General features: G+C 50.7%; 5 protein-coding genes across 5 annotated transcripts; 2 read left to right on the top strand and 3 right to left on the bottom strand.

The window, feature by feature from the left end:
- Positions 1 to 192: 192 nt before the first annotated feature.
- Positions 193 to 2,067, top strand: LOC101755286 (pentatricopeptide repeat-containing protein At1g03540). Its single transcript, XM_022826139.1, has 2 exons — positions 193 to 280; positions 455 to 2,067. Exons 1-2 carry the CDS (start codon positions 193 to 195, stop codon positions 2,065 to 2,067), a joined length of 1,701 nt encoding a protein of 566 aa, XP_022681874.1.
- Positions 2,068 to 5,151: 3,084 nt separating this feature from the next.
- LOC101780531 lies at positions 5,152 to 7,463 on the top strand. Its single transcript, XM_004965843.4, has 6 exons — positions 5,152 to 5,393; positions 5,751 to 6,065; positions 6,159 to 6,377; positions 6,484 to 6,597; positions 6,704 to 7,093; positions 7,206 to 7,463. The coding sequence occupies exons 1-6, from the start codon at positions 5,313 to 5,315 to the stop codon at positions 7,302 to 7,304; spliced, it is 1,218 nt and encodes a 405-aa protein (XP_004965900.1). The 5' UTR covers positions 5,152 to 5,312; the 3' UTR covers positions 7,305 to 7,463.
- A 148-nt stretch (positions 7,464 to 7,611) lies between these two features.
- Positions 7,612 to 12,809, bottom strand: LOC101780136 (65-kDa microtubule-associated protein 1). Its single transcript, XM_004965842.3, has 10 exons — positions 12,568 to 12,809; positions 11,150 to 11,235; positions 10,739 to 10,942; positions 10,163 to 10,420; positions 9,557 to 9,772; positions 9,294 to 9,449; positions 8,892 to 9,203; positions 8,549 to 8,636; positions 8,218 to 8,366; positions 7,612 to 8,120 (listed from the first exon to the last, which is right to left on the bottom strand). Exons 2-10 carry the CDS (start codon positions 11,219 to 11,221, stop codon positions 7,815 to 7,817), a joined length of 1,761 nt encoding a protein of 586 aa, XP_004965899.1. The 5' UTR covers positions 11,222 to 11,235; positions 12,568 to 12,809; the 3' UTR covers positions 7,612 to 7,814.
- A 5,093-nt stretch (positions 12,810 to 17,902) lies between these two features.
- LOC101781341 lies at positions 17,903 to 20,050 on the bottom strand. Its single transcript, XM_004965845.4, has 8 exons — positions 19,910 to 20,050; positions 19,445 to 19,602; positions 19,175 to 19,321; positions 18,874 to 19,044; positions 18,723 to 18,783; positions 18,553 to 18,638; positions 18,357 to 18,446; positions 17,903 to 18,230 (listed from the first exon to the last, which is right to left on the bottom strand). The coding sequence occupies exons 2-8, from the start codon at positions 19,571 to 19,573 to the stop codon at positions 18,168 to 18,170; spliced, it is 747 nt and encodes a 248-aa protein (XP_004965902.1). The 5' UTR covers positions 19,574 to 19,602; positions 19,910 to 20,050; the 3' UTR covers positions 17,903 to 18,167.
- LOC101780935 (aspartyl protease family protein At5g10770) lies at positions 19,925 to 22,670 on the bottom strand. The gene is made up of 2 exons (XM_004965844.3): positions 22,442 to 22,670; positions 19,925 to 21,435 (listed from the first exon to the last, which is right to left on the bottom strand). Exons 1-2 carry the CDS (start codon positions 22,602 to 22,604, stop codon positions 20,099 to 20,101), a joined length of 1,500 nt encoding a protein of 499 aa, XP_004965901.1. The 5' UTR covers positions 22,605 to 22,670; the 3' UTR covers positions 19,925 to 20,098.
- Positions 22,671 to 23,025: the final 355 nt, after the last annotated feature.

Consider the following 23,025-nt stretch of genomic DNA (forward strand, 5'->3'; position numbering starts at 1 on the left):
CCGTGGAACTCAACCACCGGAGACACAGCAGGACATCCCAACCATGGGATTCCATATCGGACGGCTGCGAAGAGATCGCCTCGCGAAATAGCTCGTCAGCCGTCACGCGACACGCCACCGCGGAAGCGAGCACGACGCGGCGACCCCCGCCGCCGGCGAGCCGTGCTCTGGCCCCCGTCATCCCATGACGCGATGCCCTCGCTCCCCTCCCCCGCCTCACCGCCGGGCGTCGCCGCCGTCCTCCGCCTCCTCGAGTCCCGCGATCTCCCCGCCGCCGCACGCCTCGCCGCGGCCTCCACCTCCTCCTCCCCGCTCCCGCTCGCCGCGGTTTTCCTCCACCGCCCGCTGCCCCCGCGGGTCGGCTACTGCCTCCACGCCCGCGCCGCGCGCTCGGGCCTCCTTACGGACCGCTACCTCGCGAACGCGCTGCTCGCCTTCTACGTCCGCCTCCCAGGCCACCTGCCGCACGCGCTCAGGGCGTTCGACGACCTGCCGCGCCGCGACGTCGTCGCGCACTCCTCCGTCCTCGCCGCGTTCCTCCGCGCGGGCCTCCCGCGACGCGCGCTTCTCCACCTCAGGACCATGGCCGCCGGCGGCTGCGGCGCCGACGAGGACGTCGCCCCCAGCGCGCACGCGCTCTCCGCCGCCGCCAAGGCGTGCGCCGTGCTGCGCGACCTCCGCGCGGGCGCCTGCGTGCACGGGACAATCGTCGTGCGTGGGTTCGGCGACGACGGGGTCGTGCTGAGCGCGCTCGTGGACATGTACGGCCACGCGGGCGCGCCGGCCGACGCGCGGAAGGCGTTCGAGGAAATGCACGCCCCGGATGGGATATGCTACACGTCGCTGATATCGGCGTTCGTGCGGAACGACTGTTTCGAGGAGGCCCTGCGGTGGTTCCGCACCATGGTCGCGACAAAGGGGGTCTGGCCGGATGGCTGCACGTTCGGTTCCATGATGACGGCGCTGGGGAACTTGAAGAGGGCAAGGCAGGGCAAGGAGGCGCATGCGCAGGTCATTACACATGGCCTGTGTGGGAACGTGATCGTGGAGAGCAGCACCCTTGACATGTACGCCAAGTGTGGGATGATGGTAGATGCACGCAAGGTGTTCGATAGGATGAAGGTCAGGAATCCAGTTTCATGGTGCGCTCTGCTCGGGGGATATTGCCAAAGTGGGGAGCATGAGAAGGTTCTCTCATTGTTTCGGCAGATGGATATGGAGGATGATAACTGGTATAGCTTGGGGACTCTTCTGCGGTCTTGTGCTGGCCTGTCTGCAGTGAAGCTAGGAAAAGAAATCCATTGCCGTTTTATGAGGATGAGAGGCTGCAGAGACGTCATTGTGGAGTCCGCACTCGTCGACCTGTATGCGAAATGTGGTGCGGTAGAATACGCGCACAGGGTTTTTAAAAGGAGCAGTGTCCGCAACATGATTACTTGGAATGCCATGATTTGTGGTTTTGCTCAGAATGGCCATGGCGAGCAGGCTATCAGTCTGTTCAATAAGATGGTCAGAGAAGGGGTCAGGCCAGACTACATCAGTTTCATTGGTGTTCTTTTTGCCTGTAGTCATACTGGTATGGTTGAGGAAGGAAGGAACTACTTCAACTCGATGACCAAGGACTACGGCATTGCCCCTGGTATTGAACATTACAATTGCATGGTTGACCTCCTCAGTAGGGTAGAGCTTCTGGAAGAGGCTGAAGATCTGGTAAACAAGTCACCATTTAGGGATGACTCGTCACTGTGGGCAGCAATCCTTGGTGCCTGCGCCACACATACTAACCCAGATGTAGCAGTAAGGGTTGCCAAGTTAATGATGGAATTGGAGCCCCGATACCACTTGAGCTATGTTCTTCTTGAAAATGTATACAGAACCATTGGGCGATGGGAAGATGCTGTGGAGGTAAGGGAGCTGATGAAATCAAGAAAGGTGAAGAAAGAACCTGGAACAAGCTGGATTGATGCAAACAGAAGCAAACTGTACATGTGTAAGGCTAAGGAGGGAGCTTCACAACTTGTAGCCTCTGGGGACATGAGTGCAGATGAGGAAGTACAGTTCATATGATTGATTTGGCTTTGGTGGTCATTCGGATATGAAATAATGCTTATAAGTCATTTCTGAATTGTCCGGAAGAATTATAGCAGGTCTTGTTTTGAAAAGGCTGTACTTTTATGAATTGCTGCTGCAAATTGACACCAGCTGGACTCTTGCAAAATTGAGTCCATGAATTGATAAAAATCATGATCGGCCTGCTCTGCAAATATAATCGTATCTGCTTTACACTTACATCATAGATTATTGTCGGTGCAACCACAGAGGCTCTTAGTGTTTGCAGACTAGGGTTGGTTGGCCTTGGCCACTTTGGAGACAAAAGGGATCTGTCAAGCAAGCTGTCCACAGCTGTAGGCTTCCTTTTGTAAGGACGAGTACATGTAACTGTACCCGGTTTAGTAATAAGTAATCCAAATTTTCATGATTTCACCTGATCTTTGCTTCCAGCTGATAGCATAACTAGTTTCAGTCAAAAGTGTTCCTTCAGGATTCAAGATGAGGTACTCCTGTTATGTTACTCCAATTGCCAAGACCTTCTAGGATAGAATCTCAAACAGTCTCTCGTGTGTGTTTTTTATGTACAGTTTTATTTGTGCTAAAGATTTGAGTTAATTTTGCACCTCCCTGTCTACAAGTGACTGGATAAATAAATATATAAATCGGCAATTTTATCCTTTCGTAACTGTGCGATGAAGTAACTAGAGGAGTATCATGCATCCTTCGAGAATTTGCCCTTTGTTGAACAATCAATGCAATGATTGTGTTGTTCGATCTTGCAAACTTGTGATAGGATTCAAGCTACTCAGTGACAAGACTCCTTTATTTTACGAGTGCCTTTGATGTTGCTGCAGCCTCACATAGCTGAAATTTTGAATATTCTTATTTGTAACAGGCAGTACAATTTAGATTTTTTTCAGAACAATTAGGAGATTGCTCACAATATGATATGTTGATGGCTTGCTTGTTTTATGACATCTTCTCATCATTATTAGTGGTATTTATAAATTCAGATGTTTTGTGTGTGTGTGTGGCGGATTTTCCATCCCTGGGAGTGCTTTCTGAAATGTGGATCATCAAAGTAGATGCTGATCATTGACATTATCTAATGTCTTTATCTACAGGTCCTCTTGTATGACTCACTCTGATGAGCTTAACCCGGTGACATACAGTGGCAATGACTGATGAGTCTCTTATACTCCATTTATACAGCAGAAGAAGATGCTGCTCTTTCTATGCCAGAACACAAAATTCTGTGCGGTGGTCAACCTTGAAGTAGCATAATACTGCACTTCCTTGTTCTGTTTTTTTAGCATGCTCGCTTCCATTCACCCGTTTCCAATTTGAGGAGCTTGTTTTATGTGTTCCGTTCTACAAGATGCCATGGGCAACATTTCAGCTGTTGCACTTGATGAGCAGCTGTCAAATTGAAGAATGCTCTGCCCCGATACCTAGCCCCTCCATCCGTAAACTTGGAACAGAGAAAGCTCCTTCTCCAGCGAGTTTTGTGCTGCGGCCATGCGGATCTGGTCTGGTGCTGTTTGGAGTTTGGTTCTGATGCACCGACACCGTCAGGGGGAGAGGTAAGCAGTTTCATCCAACTCCTAACCCTCCTGAAATTTCATCTTTGCTGATAAACTCTTATAACACGTCGACAAGTGTCCGCATGAAGCGTGTGCGGTGATCCCAATCTCCATGATGGGAATCATGTGCACGAATCAGTAAAGTGGGGGAAAACGCATTTTAATCTGGGCCCTTTTGCGCAGATCAAATTCCTTGCTGAGCTAAGCACCAAATATAATACTGCACTTAACCTCCGCTTTCATCTACCATAATACGGAAAGCAGCAGCTGATCTGATCTCCTCTCCCAGGTACGGTACTCGGCCCTTCTTAATCTGTTGTGTCCCGGACGATTGCTGGTACTGTCGTACCGTGATTTCGCTATTGGTGAATGATCAGGCTTCCGTACGTGGTTACTGCTGCAGACATGGACGGGCCACCTCCCATGGCAGCCATGGGTTTGGGTTCAGTTCTGTTGAACTGGCTGCATCTGCTGCTGGGGAGACCGGCACAGCGCCTGCCTCGTCGGTTGCAGGATGGTCCGAACTCTGGAGCGAAGACCATGCTGCTAGAGACTCATAGCCTGGTGCCGGATCTAGCGTGGCTGGCTCCTGTGACTTTTGCGTCGAGGACCTGTAGCATGCTTGAGTGTGTTGTACGCTTGCGGTTGCAGATGAAAGAGAGAGGGAGGAGGGAGAAGGGGACCAGACCAGGCCGGCCAATATGCCTGCACCCAAGCGCAAGCAAGAACGGGATTAGGTCGGATGGATGAAGCAAGCCATGTGACAGTTCAGTGAAAAAATAAAAGGTGCGCGTCTAGAACCTTTATCTCTGGGCCCTTGCAGCATTCTTTTCCTGCTAAGTGGCCGGAATTGCTAGCTTGACAAGGGTCTTTCCACCTTGCCGACAGGTTTCAGTCTTCAGTATCACCGAGGTTTTTTCAGCAATCAGCACTAGTGTGCGTTCGCGCGTGCTGAAAACCTGAGTTCCAGGAGATCAAGAATGAGGCTTCTGCAGTTAAAAGGATTTACGTCCTCGTTGGTGACGGTAGCAGGTACGAACTGAACTGAACATATATTATTAAGTTTTTTTGATGAAGTTAATAGATTGTTACTCGTCGTACTATTTTTGAGCCCATCAGCTCAAGAAACTGGATGCAAGTGCAACTGGACAGTGGGTGTCACTGTGTGAGCATAGCACAAGGCTACGTTTCAACAGCTTACTTGGAACAGTAGTATAAAACAAGATGCTCATCTCCAGCTCTAAAGCCTCACGGCTCTGCCAGGCCAAAGAAAACTAACACATGGGGCCTCCTTTCTCTCTCTCATCATGGAAACAACCACGGTCTGTGCTGCACATTTTTCTGCACGGATCCACCAATGAGACGCGTGCACTTTTTACACCAAAGTTGCATTGCCCCCAAAGCACATCTCGCTGGGTGAGCTTTGCTCAAAGCATGCCGAGCCATCTTGGATTTAGCCATTCCCCCGTGGCAGTTGGCCTGTTGCTACCTTGCTATAAAGGGAAGCCAGTTCGCTGCAGGACGGCTGTACCGTATGGTACTGTGGAGTGAGGGAGGAACTGTGAGCCACGGAGGGCCTTATACAAGCAGCCGTGGTCATGGCGAGATCACTGGCTGGCTTGCTCGAGAACACCCCGCTCTAGTTTCGCAAGGTTTGGCAACCGGGCGCGAGGAGAGATGGGTCTCGCCGGCGGCATTGTCCGAAGGGTCTTCTCCAAGAGCCCGTGCTCGTCGGCCGGCAGCGGACGTGCCCACAGTGTGCGTGCCTTATCTCTCTTTATCCCTTTCGTTTGCCGCGATGTTAAGAGTTTAAGACATCAGATGTGTGTTCTTGCTGCTTCAGTGTTTCTGTGTGCCACTTTGTTCCGAGTACTAGAGTAGCCCTTATCTGTAGTTGAGTGCAAAAAAAACAGAGAGTGAAGAACTGAATATCACTCTTGTCTCTTGATGCATAATTAGTAGTTGTCCAGGAGGCTAACTTACTTTTTGCGTTGCATCTGTACTTGCCATATCGCCTCTGGAAATGGTACGGTTTTGGGATGGGCGTATGGTATCTGAAAAATGGAGCTTGATGTGTCGCTTAACTGACGGTGTGCGTGACGGACATGGTTGCAGGAGAAGGGCGCTGCAGATCACCGGAGAAGATGGAGCTCTCTCCGACTGTACCTATGCGGCGACGAGATGAATGCAGCCCCAGAAGATGACGACGACGAGACTCTCTCCGTCAAGAGCTTCGAGACCTGCGTGATGCCGCAGGAGGCGCACGTCCCAGTGGCTCAACCAAGCGACGTGCACAATGCCGATGACAACACTGGGGAGCCTGAAGATCAGAGGGTCCCCGGCGAGCATAGCCACATTGTTGCGCCAACAGAGCCGGCCGAGAAGGAAGGAGCGGCAACGCTGATCCAGTCTGCATTCAGAGGATTCATGGTGCCATCCTAGTCTCAGTGTTCAACTAATCCCATTTGGCAGAAAAGAAGAAGAACCATTGTTCACGCAGATACATTTGTTTCTGAACCGCAGGCGAGGAGGGACCTGCAGGAGCTGAGGAAACGCAAAGAAATGGACGGCGGCGCCGACGAGCCCAGGAGCCCCACTTCGGTGTCTGTTGCGACGTCGGTGGTAGTCCAGGTAGGCGAGTCGGTGAGCAACCTCCGGCTAAGCGGCGAGGACAGCGCGTCGGTGCAGCAGCGGGGGAGCCAGAAGTCGCGGCCGCCGCCGCTGCCAGCGTTCAGAGTGAAGGTAACGATACGTTTCACGCTGCGCAAGTAGACTGAAATGCAGAGTTGAATGGCATTTGCATCTCCCCATCGCCATTGTTGATGATGGATATTGCACCTGGTCTCAGGAGGAGTGGGACGACAGCACGGTGAGCTCCAACGTGTCGAGGATGAGGATCCAGAGCCGGATCGAGGCGACGACGCGGCGCGAGAGAGCCCTCGCCTACGCGTTCTCGCAGCAGGTAGGCACTACTGCGCATTGCTTCAAACCATTGTGCCAAGAGCCCGAGACTCGTGAGTCGTGACAGTGGGTGAGCTGATTTTGGAGTCCAATTCCATTGATGCCAGCTTCGGAGCTGCGGCGGCACGAAGAAGCGGTCGGCGCGGCCGGAGCAGGCGGAGTTCAACGTGGGGTGGAGCTGGCTGGAGCGGTGGATGGCGACGCGGCAGGCGGAGCCGGCGGCGGACGACTGCATGAGCCGGAACGCGGACACGGGCTCCGCCGTGGCCGGGCGGCGGGTGGTGATCGTCAGGCGGCGGAGCGACGTCGCCGTCGAGGAGAAGGAGAGCTGCGGGTCCAACGACGTGTCCGTCGTCAGCTTCGACGGCTCCAGCCTCGGCGGCCGGAGCGGGCTCAGCTGCCACAAGCCGGGCAGGAGCCGGCTCAAGGGCGCCCGGAGCCTGCCGCGCCGCAAGGTGGCGTCGTCGGACCACCGCCTCCAGGCAAGATCACACAAGGTAATTTCGCCCCCATTTCACTGCCGTAATTTTGACGCCGACCGACCTTGAACGATGCGGCGTGCTGACGCAACGATTTGCCGGCGACCTCTCTGTTGTTGACAATGCAAAGGTGAGCAAGAAAGGGCACAAGGAGCAGGCGCCGCCGCACAAGGACCAAGCCGAGGCCGACGGCTACGACGCCGCTTGCCAGCCGCCGACGGATTACTGAGGCGGACACCGGAGCTCTGCGACCATCTGCTGTGCATACACTACGATTTGGATTTGCAACCTCAAGTAGCTGACGATTTGTTTGGGTTTGCAACAGTCTGAAAGACTGCCACATGTAAAGTTCTTCGCTAAATGTTGCATCAGATGTCGCTGTCTCTAACTTTGCTCCTCCCAAACAAAATCTGCCGTGCAATGCCCTTGCTGCTTCACCGACATGACGCCGCCGCAGCCGACGAGTAAACGGCCCGGCGAAGGCTACACGGTAGGACAAAGGAGGAGCAACGAGAAACCATACAAACACACGGGGGTGATACTGTGAATCTGTTTCCATTCCATATCAACTGCATCCGATCTACACCGCACCAACATCGCCGGAGAAGAAGCACCGGCGGCCAAACCCAGCGCCGCCACCGTTCCACACCAATCCAATCCGGCGCAGCTATATCTCCTTACTACTGCACTGGTATATTTCTAGCTCCGTCACAATGGTTGCTACCTATACCAACCACGGTCAGGGGGTGGAGAGCCCCGTGTGGTTGCTGGACGCCTGCGAGGCCACGTCCTCCTTGGCGATGGCGACATAGTTCACCGGAGCAACCGGCCTGCTCGCATCCCTCCGCCCATCCCGGCTTGCGGTCCTGCCACCGCTCTGGAGGGCCGACAGCCTCCGGACCGGCGTGCCATTAACTGCACCACCACCACTGTTTGCCCGGGCGCCAGCAACCTTCCTTGAGGACTGGGGCCGCGCTGGGCTCGGCTTCGAACCAAACAGCTTCTCCTGTTCCGCGGCTAGCTGATCATTTATCTTTTTCTGGTCCTGAAAGGTTATGAGGGGGTGCAGAATATGGATTAGATAGTTGTTCAGGAACCATTCATACAAGCAACCAAGTACACAGTAAGAAATAAATAAATACCCTCATTCTTCGCTTCTCGTCTTCCTTGTCCTGCCTCAGAATTTTGTATTCGTCCAGCATTGCAAGGAGAGGAACGCCGTCATAGGTGAACGGCATGCCGTGCTCTTGTTCCCAAGCCTGGGTCTTCGCAACCAGCGTGTCAACAATAGCTAGCATAATGAAAACATCAAAGGTATTAATGAAAAGTTAGCTCAGGTTATGAAGGACATTGTATTACAAAATTCCAATGTCATGTAAGCGAGTATAACAGCAAGAGTAAAGAAGAGTTTACTCGCCTCTGTAACATGGTCTGATTTGCACACAAAGAATTATGTTCATGGTCGGAGCGTACCTGGAATTTTATTGACCAAAACACGAGCCTTTTCTGCACGTTTCAGATTCAGATGTGCACCCCTAGTTGCACTGTACCTGTTATCATCCTGCCATTAAAAAAGCATCAATGTCAGAATATTGTGATAGAACATGGAGAGAAGCTGGTGGAAATCACTACCTACAATGAAATAATTTGCTTGTCCTAAGCGTCATATATTTAAGGATGCAGCTATATAACAACAAAAAATCAGTTTCTAAGTATGGCAACATGTACAGGAGCCAAAACGCAGCTTGGTGTATCTTCCATGAGACAATTCACTAGACTGAATAAGCGGTATAAGTAGCAGAAAGAATTTAAATACCCGGCTATAGTCTTCAAGCCAGCTCTCTTCTTCACAAGCTGACATCCACCTATCAACCCTCTCCAATATGTCCTTTCTGCTTAACGCCTCTTCATTTGCTTGAAGTATCTGGTTCTCCATATTGGCCAGTAGTTCCGAAGGTTCAAAACTACTAGACTCGATAATAGACATTATTCTATCTCTGGCAGCACTAGTATCTATTGCAATATGAGCCCGGGCATATATATCTTCAAGTTCAGTCTGCTTCTTGAATGCGATATCCTTCATCCTACTAGCTTTCAGCTGATCGAGCCTTTCAACTTCAAGTTCAGCCTTGAAAGTGCAAAAATAATCAGTAGCAGGCAAACAACAGCACGCTATTTATAATGTCCAAGGAACACTGAAACGAAACCACTCTCTAACCTGCTCAATTACATCAAGAGCCAGAGCTCCTGGAACTGTCACTTCATCCAATGTTGAGGACATATTGCATGTGATGTGATGAAAAGGTTGGCGTTCCTCCACCCGGGCATCCATTAAGTTCCAAAGATCAGATAGCTGGGATGCTAGGGCTTGAATCTGAAAAAGCGTATCAATAACCGGGAATAGTATCCACAAAGTAAGCAATATATCAGAGACTGGAAAAGAATGGATAATCAAGATCAAGAACCCCATTGCAAATTTACCTTTGCAAACCTCTTTGATTTTTCTTCTTGAAGTCCAATCACCATTTTAGACAGCTTGGATAAAGTTTCATCACTGATGCTCTTGGATTGAACACCAACAGAGTCATCAAGGCTAGGATGAACTTCAGTAACTGTGCCCACGAAATTCATGCCGAGTACAGAACAGAGATCGTGCACTGAACTCACAGATTCGAGAATCTTGTGGAGCCTATTACTCTGCAATGCAGAAAAATATTTAGAAATAATATTCGAGTGCACTGATTTTTATTTGTCTAAAAAGATACTAGTAAGATGATCATCAGCTGTATCAGTATACTATCACATTCAGTATACTATTGACATTATGCCAGTGTTTAGAATACACCACCATGGTGGAATTGGACATGTCAAGTTGTTCTCTTTTTTATGCGGAGACATGTCAAGTTATTCAATTTGGCATATGAAGATAATTAGTTCAGCAGATAAAATTTGCAAAGTTGTGTTATGCCAAAAGTTATCATCCCTCTATCATGGTTGGGGTTTGAGGGTTGCAGCATAGGCGCTTTAACTAAAAACAGCAATTGCAGGATTGCACAAAGCAAAGCAAACTATGAAATTAGTAACAACCTTTTCCTTTTGTAGGGCTTGTAGTTCAAAAAGAAATTCATTTAACTTCTTTACTGAAAGATCATCCTCATTGACATGGGGTGTTTCCAAGAGTTCACCAGACTGTAAATTCCCAGTGATTTCACCACGTAGTGTCTGAATCTGAAGTTGTACGTCAGCAAACTCTTTTACCCTACTATCTCTTTTCCTGCAGAGTAGTTCCAAGGATGGTGATATAGCTGCTAGTTGCTCCTTGATTGTACCAGTTGTCTTGTCAGGCTGTAAATTAGGAGCAAAGAGCCATGGGCCCTATATTAATAAAACAATTTTTAATTGAAGATGAAGATAAAATCTACCAAAATATAAAACCAGCAATCTGTCAACCGACTATATAATTCTAAACTGGGGAATCTGGTAAAACAGGGATCAGTATAAATGAAAAGGAATATCTTTTAAGCAACCCAGTAATCTATTTCAGTTACACATTGTAGTCTATCATGCAACAATTTCATTTATAAGTTCTAACTTCTAAGGGCAATGTATTCTGTTTTCAAAGAAAAAGGTCACTGCAATCATATATTTTTCCCAGATACTTACAATGCCAGAAACAGACAGCTCTCCTAATGCAGAAAGGAGTCTGGTCAGCTCGGATTTGGAGTTGGCAAGCTGTTGAAGGAGACGTGCTCTGGAGCTAGAAGCATGATCGACCTTTCTCCTATAAACATCTAAGCACTCTTGCTCTAGCTGAAGTAACATCTTGTCGCGATCTTCATCGCTTTCACCAACCTCATCCCAAATAGCCTGAAATAACACATATCAGTCACTTGTCCAATGCTATGCTACCCAATCCTGTAGAAACAGAATCTAAATTCTTAGCTGATGTAGATTATGAGTTTGAATGGTTTCATGCTGCCACTGCTTTAAGCCTCAGCAAGCATAAATAAAAGGATAATTGCATTTAATGTTTGACTGTTTGAGCATTGAACTATTCCAAAAATAACAAAGCACCTGAAGTTGCTGAAGCAAAGACCCACATGTTGTTTCACCCAACAATGGATCATTGTGACCTGCCACTCCCATTTTAGCTCAATAATCTGCATGGCAATGACAGCGATTATGTATGTTAAAATTATTCAGCATAAATTTAAAGTATGTATATCATGACTCATGAAATGTGTATAAATCTGAAAGCAGCAGAACCCAATCAAATCCATCTACCAATTAAGTTACGAAAATTCATGGAAGACAATATGCTGCAATTTTTAAACCACTTCACCAAAAGAATCGTTAATTCATTATGGTTGCTGAAGAAACACTCGTAGTTTTTCTTAATACAGTAAGCACTACTAAAACTTGACTTCATTGATCCTATAAACTAAAAAAGGCACTCATACTATTTTAGAAATTCAGAATTCAACCTGAATCACTTAGGCGGCAATATCACACACAAAACAAAACAGAAAACATAAATTAGCAATAATATACCATGGCTATGACACACCAAAAATTCAACAATTAGTCTTGCGTACACCTTTATAAACAGTCAGGAAATGCTAAAAAAAACTAAATACATCGGCTGCCTTCCTCAGCAAAAAATTTCCTGAATAAATGCACAAACAGATGTCAACACCTAATAACATTCACTGTGCCCTCTTGACCTTATGGGGACACTGCCTGCTAAGTAATAATAGACTAATGGTACAGAAACAGTGCTGAATATATTCCCATAAGGACCCAAACTCCAACCTAACCAACAGAAAAGAACAAAAATGTACAGAGAACGCATCTTATCTTCTACGGAATCATCATTTAAGAGCCTGGTAGGATACTAGCGACATTCACCGACCTACCCTCAAAAGGCAAAAGAAAGGAAACGAAAAGATTGCCTCGCGTGACTACAAGCATATATTCCAATAACTTACCTACGCATGACCTGATAATGTTGAGGCATCCAGACATTGCCACATCAAGCTACAAGATTCACGATAAAAAAAAAACAAAAATGGCGTTTGGGGCATAACAATTTTGAAGCCAACAGAAGATTCACGGAACCAAAATGCCCAAACACGAAAGATCCAATCGAACCATCGGAGTCTGAAATTTGGAAAACCGCCAATCAGACTCGCGACAGACCGACCAAAAATCCAAGACACAACACAACCGCCGCGCTCGGGAACAGACCGAGAAACACGCCAGCAGCCCCAAAACCCGCGCAAACCCCACGGGAATCCGTCGCAGAACCAGGCAAGAAACACGCAAGAACCCCGAAACGAAGAGGAAGGCGTCTTCCTGCCCCCGCTCCCCCAAGAAACACCCCATTTCGCGACGAGATCGCGGAGCCGGAGCACGCACGAAGAACCGGGGTAGCGCCGCTACTAGACAGGCCAGGCGCATGGGGAGGAGGTAATGGCGGTGGGGGTGCTCACCTTGCTGGCCGCCGCTGCCACTGGGGCTTAGGGTTCTCGCCGCCGCCGACTCTTCCTCCTGTTCGGGCACGAGACCTCGTGAGGGGAGGGGATTCGCCGGAGACTCGGGGGCGGCGCTCTGTCTTGTTGTCTGCTTGTGCTGCGAGTGCCTGCGCGGAGCGGTGGTGACGGCCGCCGAGAAAGAGAAGGGGATGGATGGAGTGGAGCGGAGTCAGAGGAAGGTTGACGGGGAGCGCCGAAAAAGGCGGTGTGTGATGTGAAGAAATGGATGGGGTCCGGAAACTGGGACCAGTAATAACAGCCCAGCTAATGACACACCGGGCTGGGCTGGCCATAGGAGTATAAGACCGTTTGTTTCGGGCTGGGTTGGGCTGCCCACGCCAAGATAGTAGGGCTGGCTACTTTCGTGAGCACTAAACGCATAGTACTCAGAGCGGACCGCTCCGCTCCAATTTTTACAGTTCCGCTTAAGATTCATCTTTGCAAACACCTCCAGCTCCAACTATACCAACTTTAGGAAAAAAATATATCTGGGGGACAACTCCAAGATTTTTCTAGAGCTCCTTAAAGGGTATTCCTTAAAAACTAGTGTCATACCTTCTCTTGGAGTTTGGTGGAAATTACCCACCAATGCCGCTATTTACACGTACCGCTTTGAGGGAAAAAAACCAACACCTCCCTCATGATCTCCTGTTCCACCGCCGCCCCCTCCCTCGCGAGCTCTTGTTCCGCCGCCGCCCCGCCCCCTCCCTCACGATCTCCTGTTCCGCCGCCGCCGCCATCTCCCCTTCCTCCGATCGTTCCACCCGCCGGCATGCACCCCCCTGCCCGACGCTGATGAAGAATTGGAGCACGCCCTGGCCGGCGGGTGTGCGTCCAGCCACTGGGCGCCGAAGCTCCTCCAGAGCATGTCAAGGCCGGAGGGTTCCAGCTCCTGGACGGTGTTGACGAGGAGTGCGTCGGTCTTGCGGCAGAAGGCGATGACGCACTAGAAGAAGGCCGTCCAGGGGTCCGCCCCCGTCGCTGCGAGCATGTACCTCGGGATCTGTGTGCAATGGAGCATGACGTCGGGGAAATCCGGCAGCGGGAACTCGTCGGCCATCGTGTGAGCGTGCGGGAGGTGCTCCCCACGGAGAAGAACACGGTGTTGCCAAACGCGCCGCCCAGGAGGAACACGACGTGGGACGCACCCCGCGCGCGCGACGTCGACTGTCCACCTGAAGAAGGCGTCCGAGACGATGTAGACCAGGGAACGGGAAGCGATGCTCGAGATGAACTCCTCGAACGTGGGGCGGAGCGACTTGGAGGCCTGGAAGAAGGTGATGAACTGGCCGAACTGGATGTCGACGAGGGAGTAGGCGTCTGGCAGGCCGTGCTCGGCAGGCGAGAACGAAAGCGCGTGGAGGTGTAGGGGAGAGGGTGCCGACGGGATGGAGAGGGAGCCCAGGATGCGCGGGGTGGAGACGAGCGTGACGTCAAGCCCCAGGCGGCGCGTGTGGAGGAGGCTGGCCAGGTGGAGGAAGGCGGAGACATGGCCGTGCGCCAAGAGAGGAAAGAGGACGATGTGTGGGCTACCTTCTCTTCCGCCACCACCATGGTGAATGGATGGGGACGAGGAGCTGGTCAGTTGGATTGGACTGTGGACTCAACCGCGGAGGGCGTCGGCGAGACGACACTGTGACAACAGTGATCTACTATACTTTACTTGTATAAAGTTGCTAGCCTAGGCCAACGCGGAGGGGGTGAGGTACTGTAACAACATCTGGGCAGCCTTCCTTCTGTACGTGGGAAAAAAATTGTGACCATGGTGTGGCGGATCCACTTCGGATTAACTTGATTAAACAGGGTTAAATCGCCTAACATGTGACACCCATGCCTAAGCCAAGTTAACACGAAGTGCCGTCGGATTTCATCCGATTAACCACGTGAACAGGATCGAGTTAGTAAACTCACACGAAGGTGAGTGGTTCCAAAGAATACAACAAGTCCACCGAGTTAAACAACTTAACCATTTAGTTTGGTTAGCAAACTCACACGAAGGTGAGTGGTTCCAGAGAATACAACAAGTCCACCGAGTTAAACAACTTAACCATTTAGTTTGGTTAGCAAACTCACACGAAGGTGAGTGGTTCCAGAGAATACAACAAGTCCACCGAGTTAAACAACTTAACCATTTAGTTTTGCAAAACTGGTGGCAAAGCTACTGGCGAACCGACTGGCACCAGAGCTGGAGAAAATGGTTGATGTTAATCAGAGTGCTTTCATCAAGAAGCACTCCATTCATGACAACTTCAAATTCTTGGAGCTGGCGGCAAAGACGCTGCATAGAAAGAAGAAGCCGTCTCTTCTACTCAAGCTCGACATATCCAAGGCTTTTGACACGGTCGAATGGCCTTTCCTCATCCAAGTTCTGGAAGGATTTGGTTTCGGTACTCGTTGGCGGGACTGGATCTCAATGCTGGTTTCCTCGGCCTCCACACGGTTACTGTTGAATGGAGAGCCCGGTAAATTGATTCACAATGCGAGAGGGCCCGCTGCTGTTCATCCTCCTCATGGAAGTTCTGCGCCGGCTCTTCCAACAAGTAGCCCGCAGCGGCGTCCTGTCTCCACCTGCAAACCCAGCAATTCACCATCAGTGTTCCCTATATGCTGACGAAGTCGTGCTGTTCATCGCCCCCACGGTGCAAGATCTGATCACCACCAAAGAAATCATGACTTTCTTTGGTGACTGCTCGGGATTGAGAACAAACCTTCAGAAGAGCCTGGTTGCGCCTATCGCATGCGAAGAGGAGGACATTGACAGGGTCAGGGAGCTCTTCCCCGCGCAAATCTCTGACTTCCCTATCCAATACTTGGGCCTGCCACTCACTGTCGGCCGCCTAAGAAAGGTTGACAGAGTAAGCGCAAGCATCCCCACATGGAAGGCGCCATTGATGAACATGGCTGGGAGGCTGACGACCGTCAAAGCAGTAATGTCCTCCAAATGCATTCATACCATCATCTCCCTCAAAATACCTGACTGGGTGTTTCAAGAAATCGATAAGAGAAGGAGAGGTTTCTTGTGGGCTGGCAAGGAGAAGGCCAACGGTGGGCAATGCCTGGTGGCCTGGACATCTGTTTGCAGACCGCCAGAGTACGGTGGACTCGGCGTCCCTGACTTACGCCCTACGCCTCCGCTGGCTATGGTTAAAGTGAATGGATGAAACAAGACCATGGCGACACCTAGAGCTCGACTTTGGCGTTGATAAGCACGTCCAGGACATGTTCCAAGCATCAATGGACATAAGGGTGGGCGACGGGCGACTGGCCCTATCCTGGACTGACAGATGGATGGGTTCAGACTCGCCATGCGCCATTGCGCCGGACCTCTGTCAGCTCGTCAGGCCAAGGGTCCGGAAGCGACGGACGGTCTCTGAAGCCTCAATTGACAAGCAATGGGTTCTGGATATTACCGGATTACTAACAGTGCAAGCCATTGGGCAATACCTCCAGCTGTGGCCGCTAGTTGAATCGGTTCATCTGCAGCCAGGGACAGAAGATGTCATCAACTCGATTTGCAGGGGCAAAGCCAATTTGGAGAGCCTGGGTGCCACTGAAAGTCAAGTTCTTCGCCTGGCTTGCCGTCCGACGCCGTCTCTGGACAGCAGACCACCGCCACCGGCATGGTCTGCAGGATCCAGCTCTGTGTACGCTTTGTGACCAAGAACTGGAATCAGTGGACCACCTGTTTGTGCACTGCTCTTGTACAAGGCAAGTATGGTTCGCCATCCTGATCTTGATTGGGCTATCCTACCAGTCACCACCAGGAGAGGCAGCCTTGTTGGACTGGTGGTTGTCTTTCAGAGCAGGCCACGACTCACTGAAACAGAAAGGCCTGGACTCGATCGTCATGCTAGTCACTTGGAGTCTGTGGAAGGAAAGAAACAACCGAACCTTTGACAATTGCCCAAGTCAAGCTGCAGGACGGATGGTGGAGGCCGTTGTCGTGAGGGAAGGACACCTCTGGATAAATACATGGCGGCGGCAGGATGGCCAATGGCGGCAACTGTTGGTCCAGGACGGGGAGACCAAGCAAGTAGTCCTTAGTTTAGCTACCTAGCTAATTACCCCAGTCAACCGATTGAATCTTATGCCGTATAGTCCACTAGCAATGTAATATGCGTGTGTGCGGCGACCGCAAAGGACCGTGTTGTAACAATTCTATTCTTCTTAGATGCGCAGCTCTCCTGCGTATTCTCGAAAAAGAAAGAAAAAGTTATCCAATGCTTCTATGTTCTCATCGTCTCGTCCTATTCAACGCAATGACGTGAAGGGTAATAGAGATCACCGGGGACAAGAAACTAAAGCGGGAACAGCCTGAAGGATGTTTAATGTAATTCTTTCATTTTTCAGGTTTATTCATATAATCTGTGGATGTACCATGATTCATCTTTAGTATAGTCCTCTTTCTTTCAAAAATTAACAAATGAGCTGATGAAACTATCAATAAACACATGTAGGTGAGCAATATGACTTCGAAAAATGACATGACTTCAAACTGAAAATGCAACCATCGGTAACACACACAGAGATGGGCAAAATTGACTTGGTTACGGGATGCAAAAACCTGCCATTTTCCAACACTTGACAAGCATCAATGTAAAGCCAGCATGCATGCAGCATATACCAGGATCCCACACAATGACACAAGAAACAAAAAAGCTCCCGAAGCATGCTTTCCTGCTATTCTCAGGACGAAGCTGAGCAAATTGAAGGGGTGCTCTTACCTTGTGAGTAGATGGAATTGAGTCGTGGAGGGTAAATATGGTAAAAATTTGAACCTAATCAGGCTACCAGGCCATCACAGCAGAACCAGGGGATTTGGTAGAGCTTGGCAGGCAACCAGGCCGTGAAAACAAGAAGTCAATACCGATAGCATTGTTTCTCCAAAAAAAAAAGAATGAAAACAGATAGCATTGCAGCGTTCTGGTTGCTGTTCTCTGGCACTCAGAAGCATTGTTTGAGCTCCAACGTCAATTGTGCAAAATACTAATATGGGGTTACATATGGACCCCAAAACGCAATTTAAACATTTACTATGTGCCCTTCTCTTAATACTTAATACAAAGAAATAAAGATAACGCGAACTTTCCATATACTTAGTCGTGCCACAAGATTCGTACTTACAGCTAACTATAATCACTTCTTTAAACATTCTCAGCAAGAGATCGAATATAGAAATCGTTGTTCCACTATTATATTTAAGATATGAATTCAATAAAGAGGATCATTCTGATCTTGTATAGAAACATAAAAACACAAATTCAACAAATTATGTAATCCATCGGAAATAAAATTAACAAAAAAAGAGCTCAAACTTTGCATTATTTCTTGGTAGTACAGGTATAAGGTCTCACAATTTCTCTTTACCAGTTACACTAACGATGCTGATGATTTGAGCATATATGAAAGATCAACTAAATACAGCCAACACTAATTCAAGCTTCCACGTCCACAAGACATCCTTTGTAAATTACATGCTCATGGCATGTTTACAAAACTGTACTGCAAAGATAAGTAAATCCTGGAATTAATGCACCATTGACAAATACATACAAGATTTATACTGTTATATATTTCACGATCGATGATCGCACGTTCTCCATGAAAGCAACAGCCTCATCCTGCAAAGTAGACCAACGGAAATACAAAAGTTAGGACACAGGAGACCTGCAAGAGTAGATGAGCAAAGACCTGCAGTATTGCTATCTATCCCGTAAAATTCATAGAAAGCAAAGACACTGCAGCACCTGATTACTTGTCTTTGCACTTGCTATATTCTCATCAAGAAGTGTTAGTATGGAAATGTTCAGCTCATTCCGCTCAACCATTTCAAGCAACTGTGTCAGACCAGTTAATTAACAACAGTTACAAATTTATAGGTGCGTGAAATAAGTTACCAATGAAAAACAGCATAAGACTCTTCTAGCTTTTCATGGATCTTACTGTCGCTTTTCTGTCACTGGACTGCAGAATTTTCATTAGCCGTTCCTTTGCTGTCACAAGGTCATTCTGCAACTTGTCGTATGCCTCTGCAAGAGTTGTTTCAGTTAAACACAGTTATACGTATTCAGTCCACACTTGAGTAGGTAATGTTGCTGCAGGATTTAACGGACCAACTCCCTCAAGAAGAACCTTCTGCATTGCCTCCAACTCAATCAATCTGTCTTCCATCTCCTGTAGCATCGTACACAAACTGATGTCAGCAGAGATGGATCATCAACTAGCTAATCGATTTTGCAGGTTGCGAAAGCAAGGACACTATACCGCCGTTCTGGTGACTGCAAATTTGATCTGTGCTATCTCGCGCGAGACATGGTTGAAGAAGCCCTCGTTCAGCCTTGGTCGTAGCCTGCCGATCTCGACCTCGATCTCGCGCGCCTCCGTGTCGAGGAAGAACTCCACCAGGCCGGCGTCCGTGTCCGGGATCACCCGCGCCTATCCTAGCAGCAGGCGGAAACCACGCGCGCATTTAAGACAAGGAGTACAGTACGACCTCATGCCATCAGGAATCCATTCGAGGGAAAGCCCTGCAGCACGGGAGCACGGCTCGGGCTGCTGGGATTACCTCGCGCTCGCTGCGGCGGCGCTCCTTCTCCTCGCGCACCTGTCGCTCGAACGCCTCGCGCGCCTCGGAGTCCCTCTCGAGGCGGCGGCGGAACTCGAGGCGCGAGATGTGCCCGCCCGTCGGCGCGCCAAGGATGCCCTCCGGGTCCTGCCGCCGGCGACACCCGAGCCAACCAAGAACCAGTTAAGAGACGAGGGACAGGTGGTCGTCGGCGTGGGCTAGTCCAGCCGCGAGAAGGGGGGCAGGGTGAAGTAGACAGAGAGCACGTACCCATCCGATGCAGGAGATCTTGGCCGGGACGGCGCGGCGCCTGGCCGTGGGCGCGCGGCGGACAGCGAGGCGAGGCGCGAGGAGGGGGCCCTGGAGGATGGCGCCACGGAGGGAGGCGAAGGAAGCCATGGCCGGAGCAGAGTACGTTATCCGCTGCACTGACAGAGACAAAGGATCGGGCTATAATGCCTATATAGAGGGCCCGAATGGTCGGGCCCGGTATTCAGTTTCGGACCAGCACGGCTACATGGGCCGTTCGGGGCGAAAACGGCCCACCTCCACATGGCCCGTTCCCATCCGTTTCTTCTCCAGTGATTATATGTTTTTCTTTTTTTCCCCCCATTTTTTCTTTTTAAGCAAGGCCCCTCGCCGAGCCACATAAGCAAATTTGTTGATTATTGTGTCTTGTGGCACAAGGCGCATGTGTATTGAGGATGAATATTGAAAGATGGATAAGAATGACACCTTGTGCAATCCAGATTCCAGAGACGACTGCGTGTCAGTCAATTGAAGCATACCATCTGACAGTTACTGACAGGATAATCTTCCATCCGCAACGCTGATGGCCTACCGCTTAGCGGATGCAGGCGAATAATTAGTTATTCGAGAAATCACGGACGTACTAACACTCCACCGGCGAGCCGGACCACCGGATCAGCAAGCGCCGGGGGCGAAGCCGACGACCTTCTTGCCGAGGTCGTAGAGCACGCTGTACGTCTTCTGCTGCGTGTTCCCGATGATGGCCACGTCGGTGTCGTCGTCGTTGGCGGCGAACGCCAGGCACGCCTGCGACACGTCCACGTCGTACAGGATCCCCGACGCGTCGACGTCGAGGCACGCGCCGCCCTTGAACACCAGCGACACCGCCGGCAGCGGGATGCTCCCCTTGTACCCCGTCAGGTCGTAGCAGGTGTCGAGGATGGAGAACGCGGGGACCTTCTTGTACCCCAGCGCGTCCATGCCCTTGGCGAACGCCGACCGCATCGGCTCGTACGCCGAGGGCGGCAGCCGCGTGATCACCGTGCCGGAGTCCACGAGCGCGCCGCCGGCGGAGAAGACGGACCCCGGGATGGGCAGCAGGTGCCCGCCCACCTTGATGCCCGTCATCCCCACGTAGTAGAACGTCGGCACGCTGCCGGTCAGCATCGGCGTGAGCCGCGCGTTCGCCGCCGGCGCGCCCGGGCCGAAGTCCAGGAACCCCGTCGTCCCCGACGGCGTCGCCGGGAGGCAGTACGCGAACACGCCGCCGTACTTACCGTACGCCTGCACCGTCAGCGACGTCTTGCCGCGGCCGAGCCCCATCAGCCCCGCCGACCGCCCGAACAGCCCGCGGTTCTTCTCGCCGCACCCGAACCGGAACTCCTTGACGACGTCGTGGGCGAGCGTGAGGGTGTCCTGGGCGAAGAAGCCGATGGTGTAGGAGCCGTCGCCGTACTGGACGCCGTAGAGGCAGTGGCCGCCGTCGCAGCCGCTGGCGTCGAGGTCGTCGCAGTAGGAGGAGGAGCAGGAGATGTTGGCGTAGCTGGACGACTTGGCCGGGCTGAAGAGCGGCTCTTGCTGCCGGTAGCAGTAGGCCACGCACGGCCGGCACTGCACCCACGTCGTGTCGCTGCCGGTGTCGAACACCACCGTGAACCGCTCCGACGGCGTGCCGAGCCCGATGGTCACCACGTAGTTGCCCGCGCCCAGCGCTTGCCCGGACGATGCCGGGAGGTTCGCCGACGTCGCGTAGGACGACGCCGACGACGCCGGAGTGGTAGCCGACGGCGCGCCGGGCCGGAGCTGGACCGGTGCCGCGCCGCGCTTCGGCCTCGCCCCGCCGGTGGTCTCGGACACGCGGCGGTGGATGTACTCGACGCGGCGCTGGTCGGCGGCGAGGATCTCCGAGTGGGACGGCGCCTTCCCGCGCTTGTCGGCCAGAGGCGAGCACGGGCCGTGCTGGTGCACGATCGGCATCCTCGTGCCCGTCGAGGCGCCGCCATGTTGTTGCCCTGAATTTTCAGACAGACGTTCAGTTCGATTTGAGAATTCAGAATGAAGTTCAAAACTTTCAGTTGCAATTAGAGAATAATTTGCAAACCAGTACTCTTTTTTGAATAAAATCTTGAGTGAACAGCTTAAATAACTTGGCAATTTTATCCCGTGGAAAATTTGTGGATATCAGTTTTCATTTCCAGAGAACTTGTGTAACAAAAAAATGGAAAAGAAAAACACACACATCATTTTCAGATAATTAAAGGTGCTCTTGTATCTAGCGACAGGCTGTTTTCATTATTTTGTACGGGCTTAGCCATAGTTTTGGGCCTGTTCGCTTCAACTTATAAGCCAGCTGAAAAGCTGAAACGGCTGATTTGTTGTGAGAGGAAAATACTGTTTGGTGGCTGATAAGCCGGCTGAATAAGCTGAAGCGAACAGGCTCTTTCTAGTTGCCCATTTCGACGAAGGGGACTCTGTTTCAGCACAATATCTGTGAACCTTACAAGCCCTGAAGTAGACGACTCCCTGTTACGTCAATGGTCAAAACTAAGTACTACGAAAGTTACTGCTAGTGAACTTTTCACCTACATAGCAAAAAGGATGGCCTATTTTGTTTCTACTATGGCCATCACTTCTCACTCTGTCATTTTTAAATATTTGGGGGGACATGTGAGAGCTCAGAGGTTAAGGTATGTATGGCGTGCATGGCCCCGGATTCTTCATGTGGCCAAGCATGGTGAAGTTGCTGATGGAGTGTAACTTGAGCACAAGTTTCACATAGCGCATGCCTTCTCAAGTTTCACATGTAGAGGTTGCTACTTAAATGTTTGTAGCTTTGCCGTTTAATCAACTTCAGTAATTCGGATACATTTTCTTATCCATGTGGTATATACATAAACCATATATGAATCCAAGACTGAAGCATGGGATGCAGCAGAGCAGGGTACATGAACTCACTAACCAACAGCAGAAAAAGAATCAGCAGTAAATTAACCACTGTGATGAGCAAATCAAATTAACCTTGTGGCGTGGGGCAAGACGATGAGTCCGCAGCGAGCAGCAGGGACTCGGCGCTCAGCTGCACATGGGAGGAGCTCCCTGCCGCTCCAAGAACAGCAGCGGCAGCAAGGAGCAGCAGCACGAGGCAGAAGCTTCCATGGCTGGGGCGGCAAGAGGCGGCCATGGGGACGCCGCGGCAAGTGGCTGGGGCGAGAAGTGGAGGGAGCACATGCGCCTCCCGTCTCGTTACCACGATGTATATATAGGCCGGGGCTTTGGGATACGATATGGTCCTGTGGTTTCTGCGCACGGCAGCTGGTTGGTCTATTTTGGAGAGCTCCTGCTGCTTCTGCTTCTGCATTGTTCTTCAGTCAGGGGCGACGGCGAGTGCAGGGCAAATCGATCGGCTCTGCAGGTCGCGAGTTCAATCTGATCGACAGACAACGCTTCAACAATCGGGTTTGTTTTGTTCAGTGCCGTTTCCTGACAGATAGTTCTTAATTAGAGCGTGTTTGATCCTGGGTTAAAGTTTAGCCCTTGTCACATCGAATGTTCGGATGCTAATTAGAAGGACTAAACATGAGCTAATTATAAAACTAATTGCA

Source organism: Setaria italica, chromosome IV (assembly GCF_000263155.2).
Source record: "Setaria italica strain Yugu1 chromosome IV, Setaria_italica_v2.0, whole genome shotgun sequence".
Lineage (NCBI taxonomy): Eukaryota > Viridiplantae > Streptophyta > Magnoliopsida > Poales > Poaceae > Setaria > Setaria italica.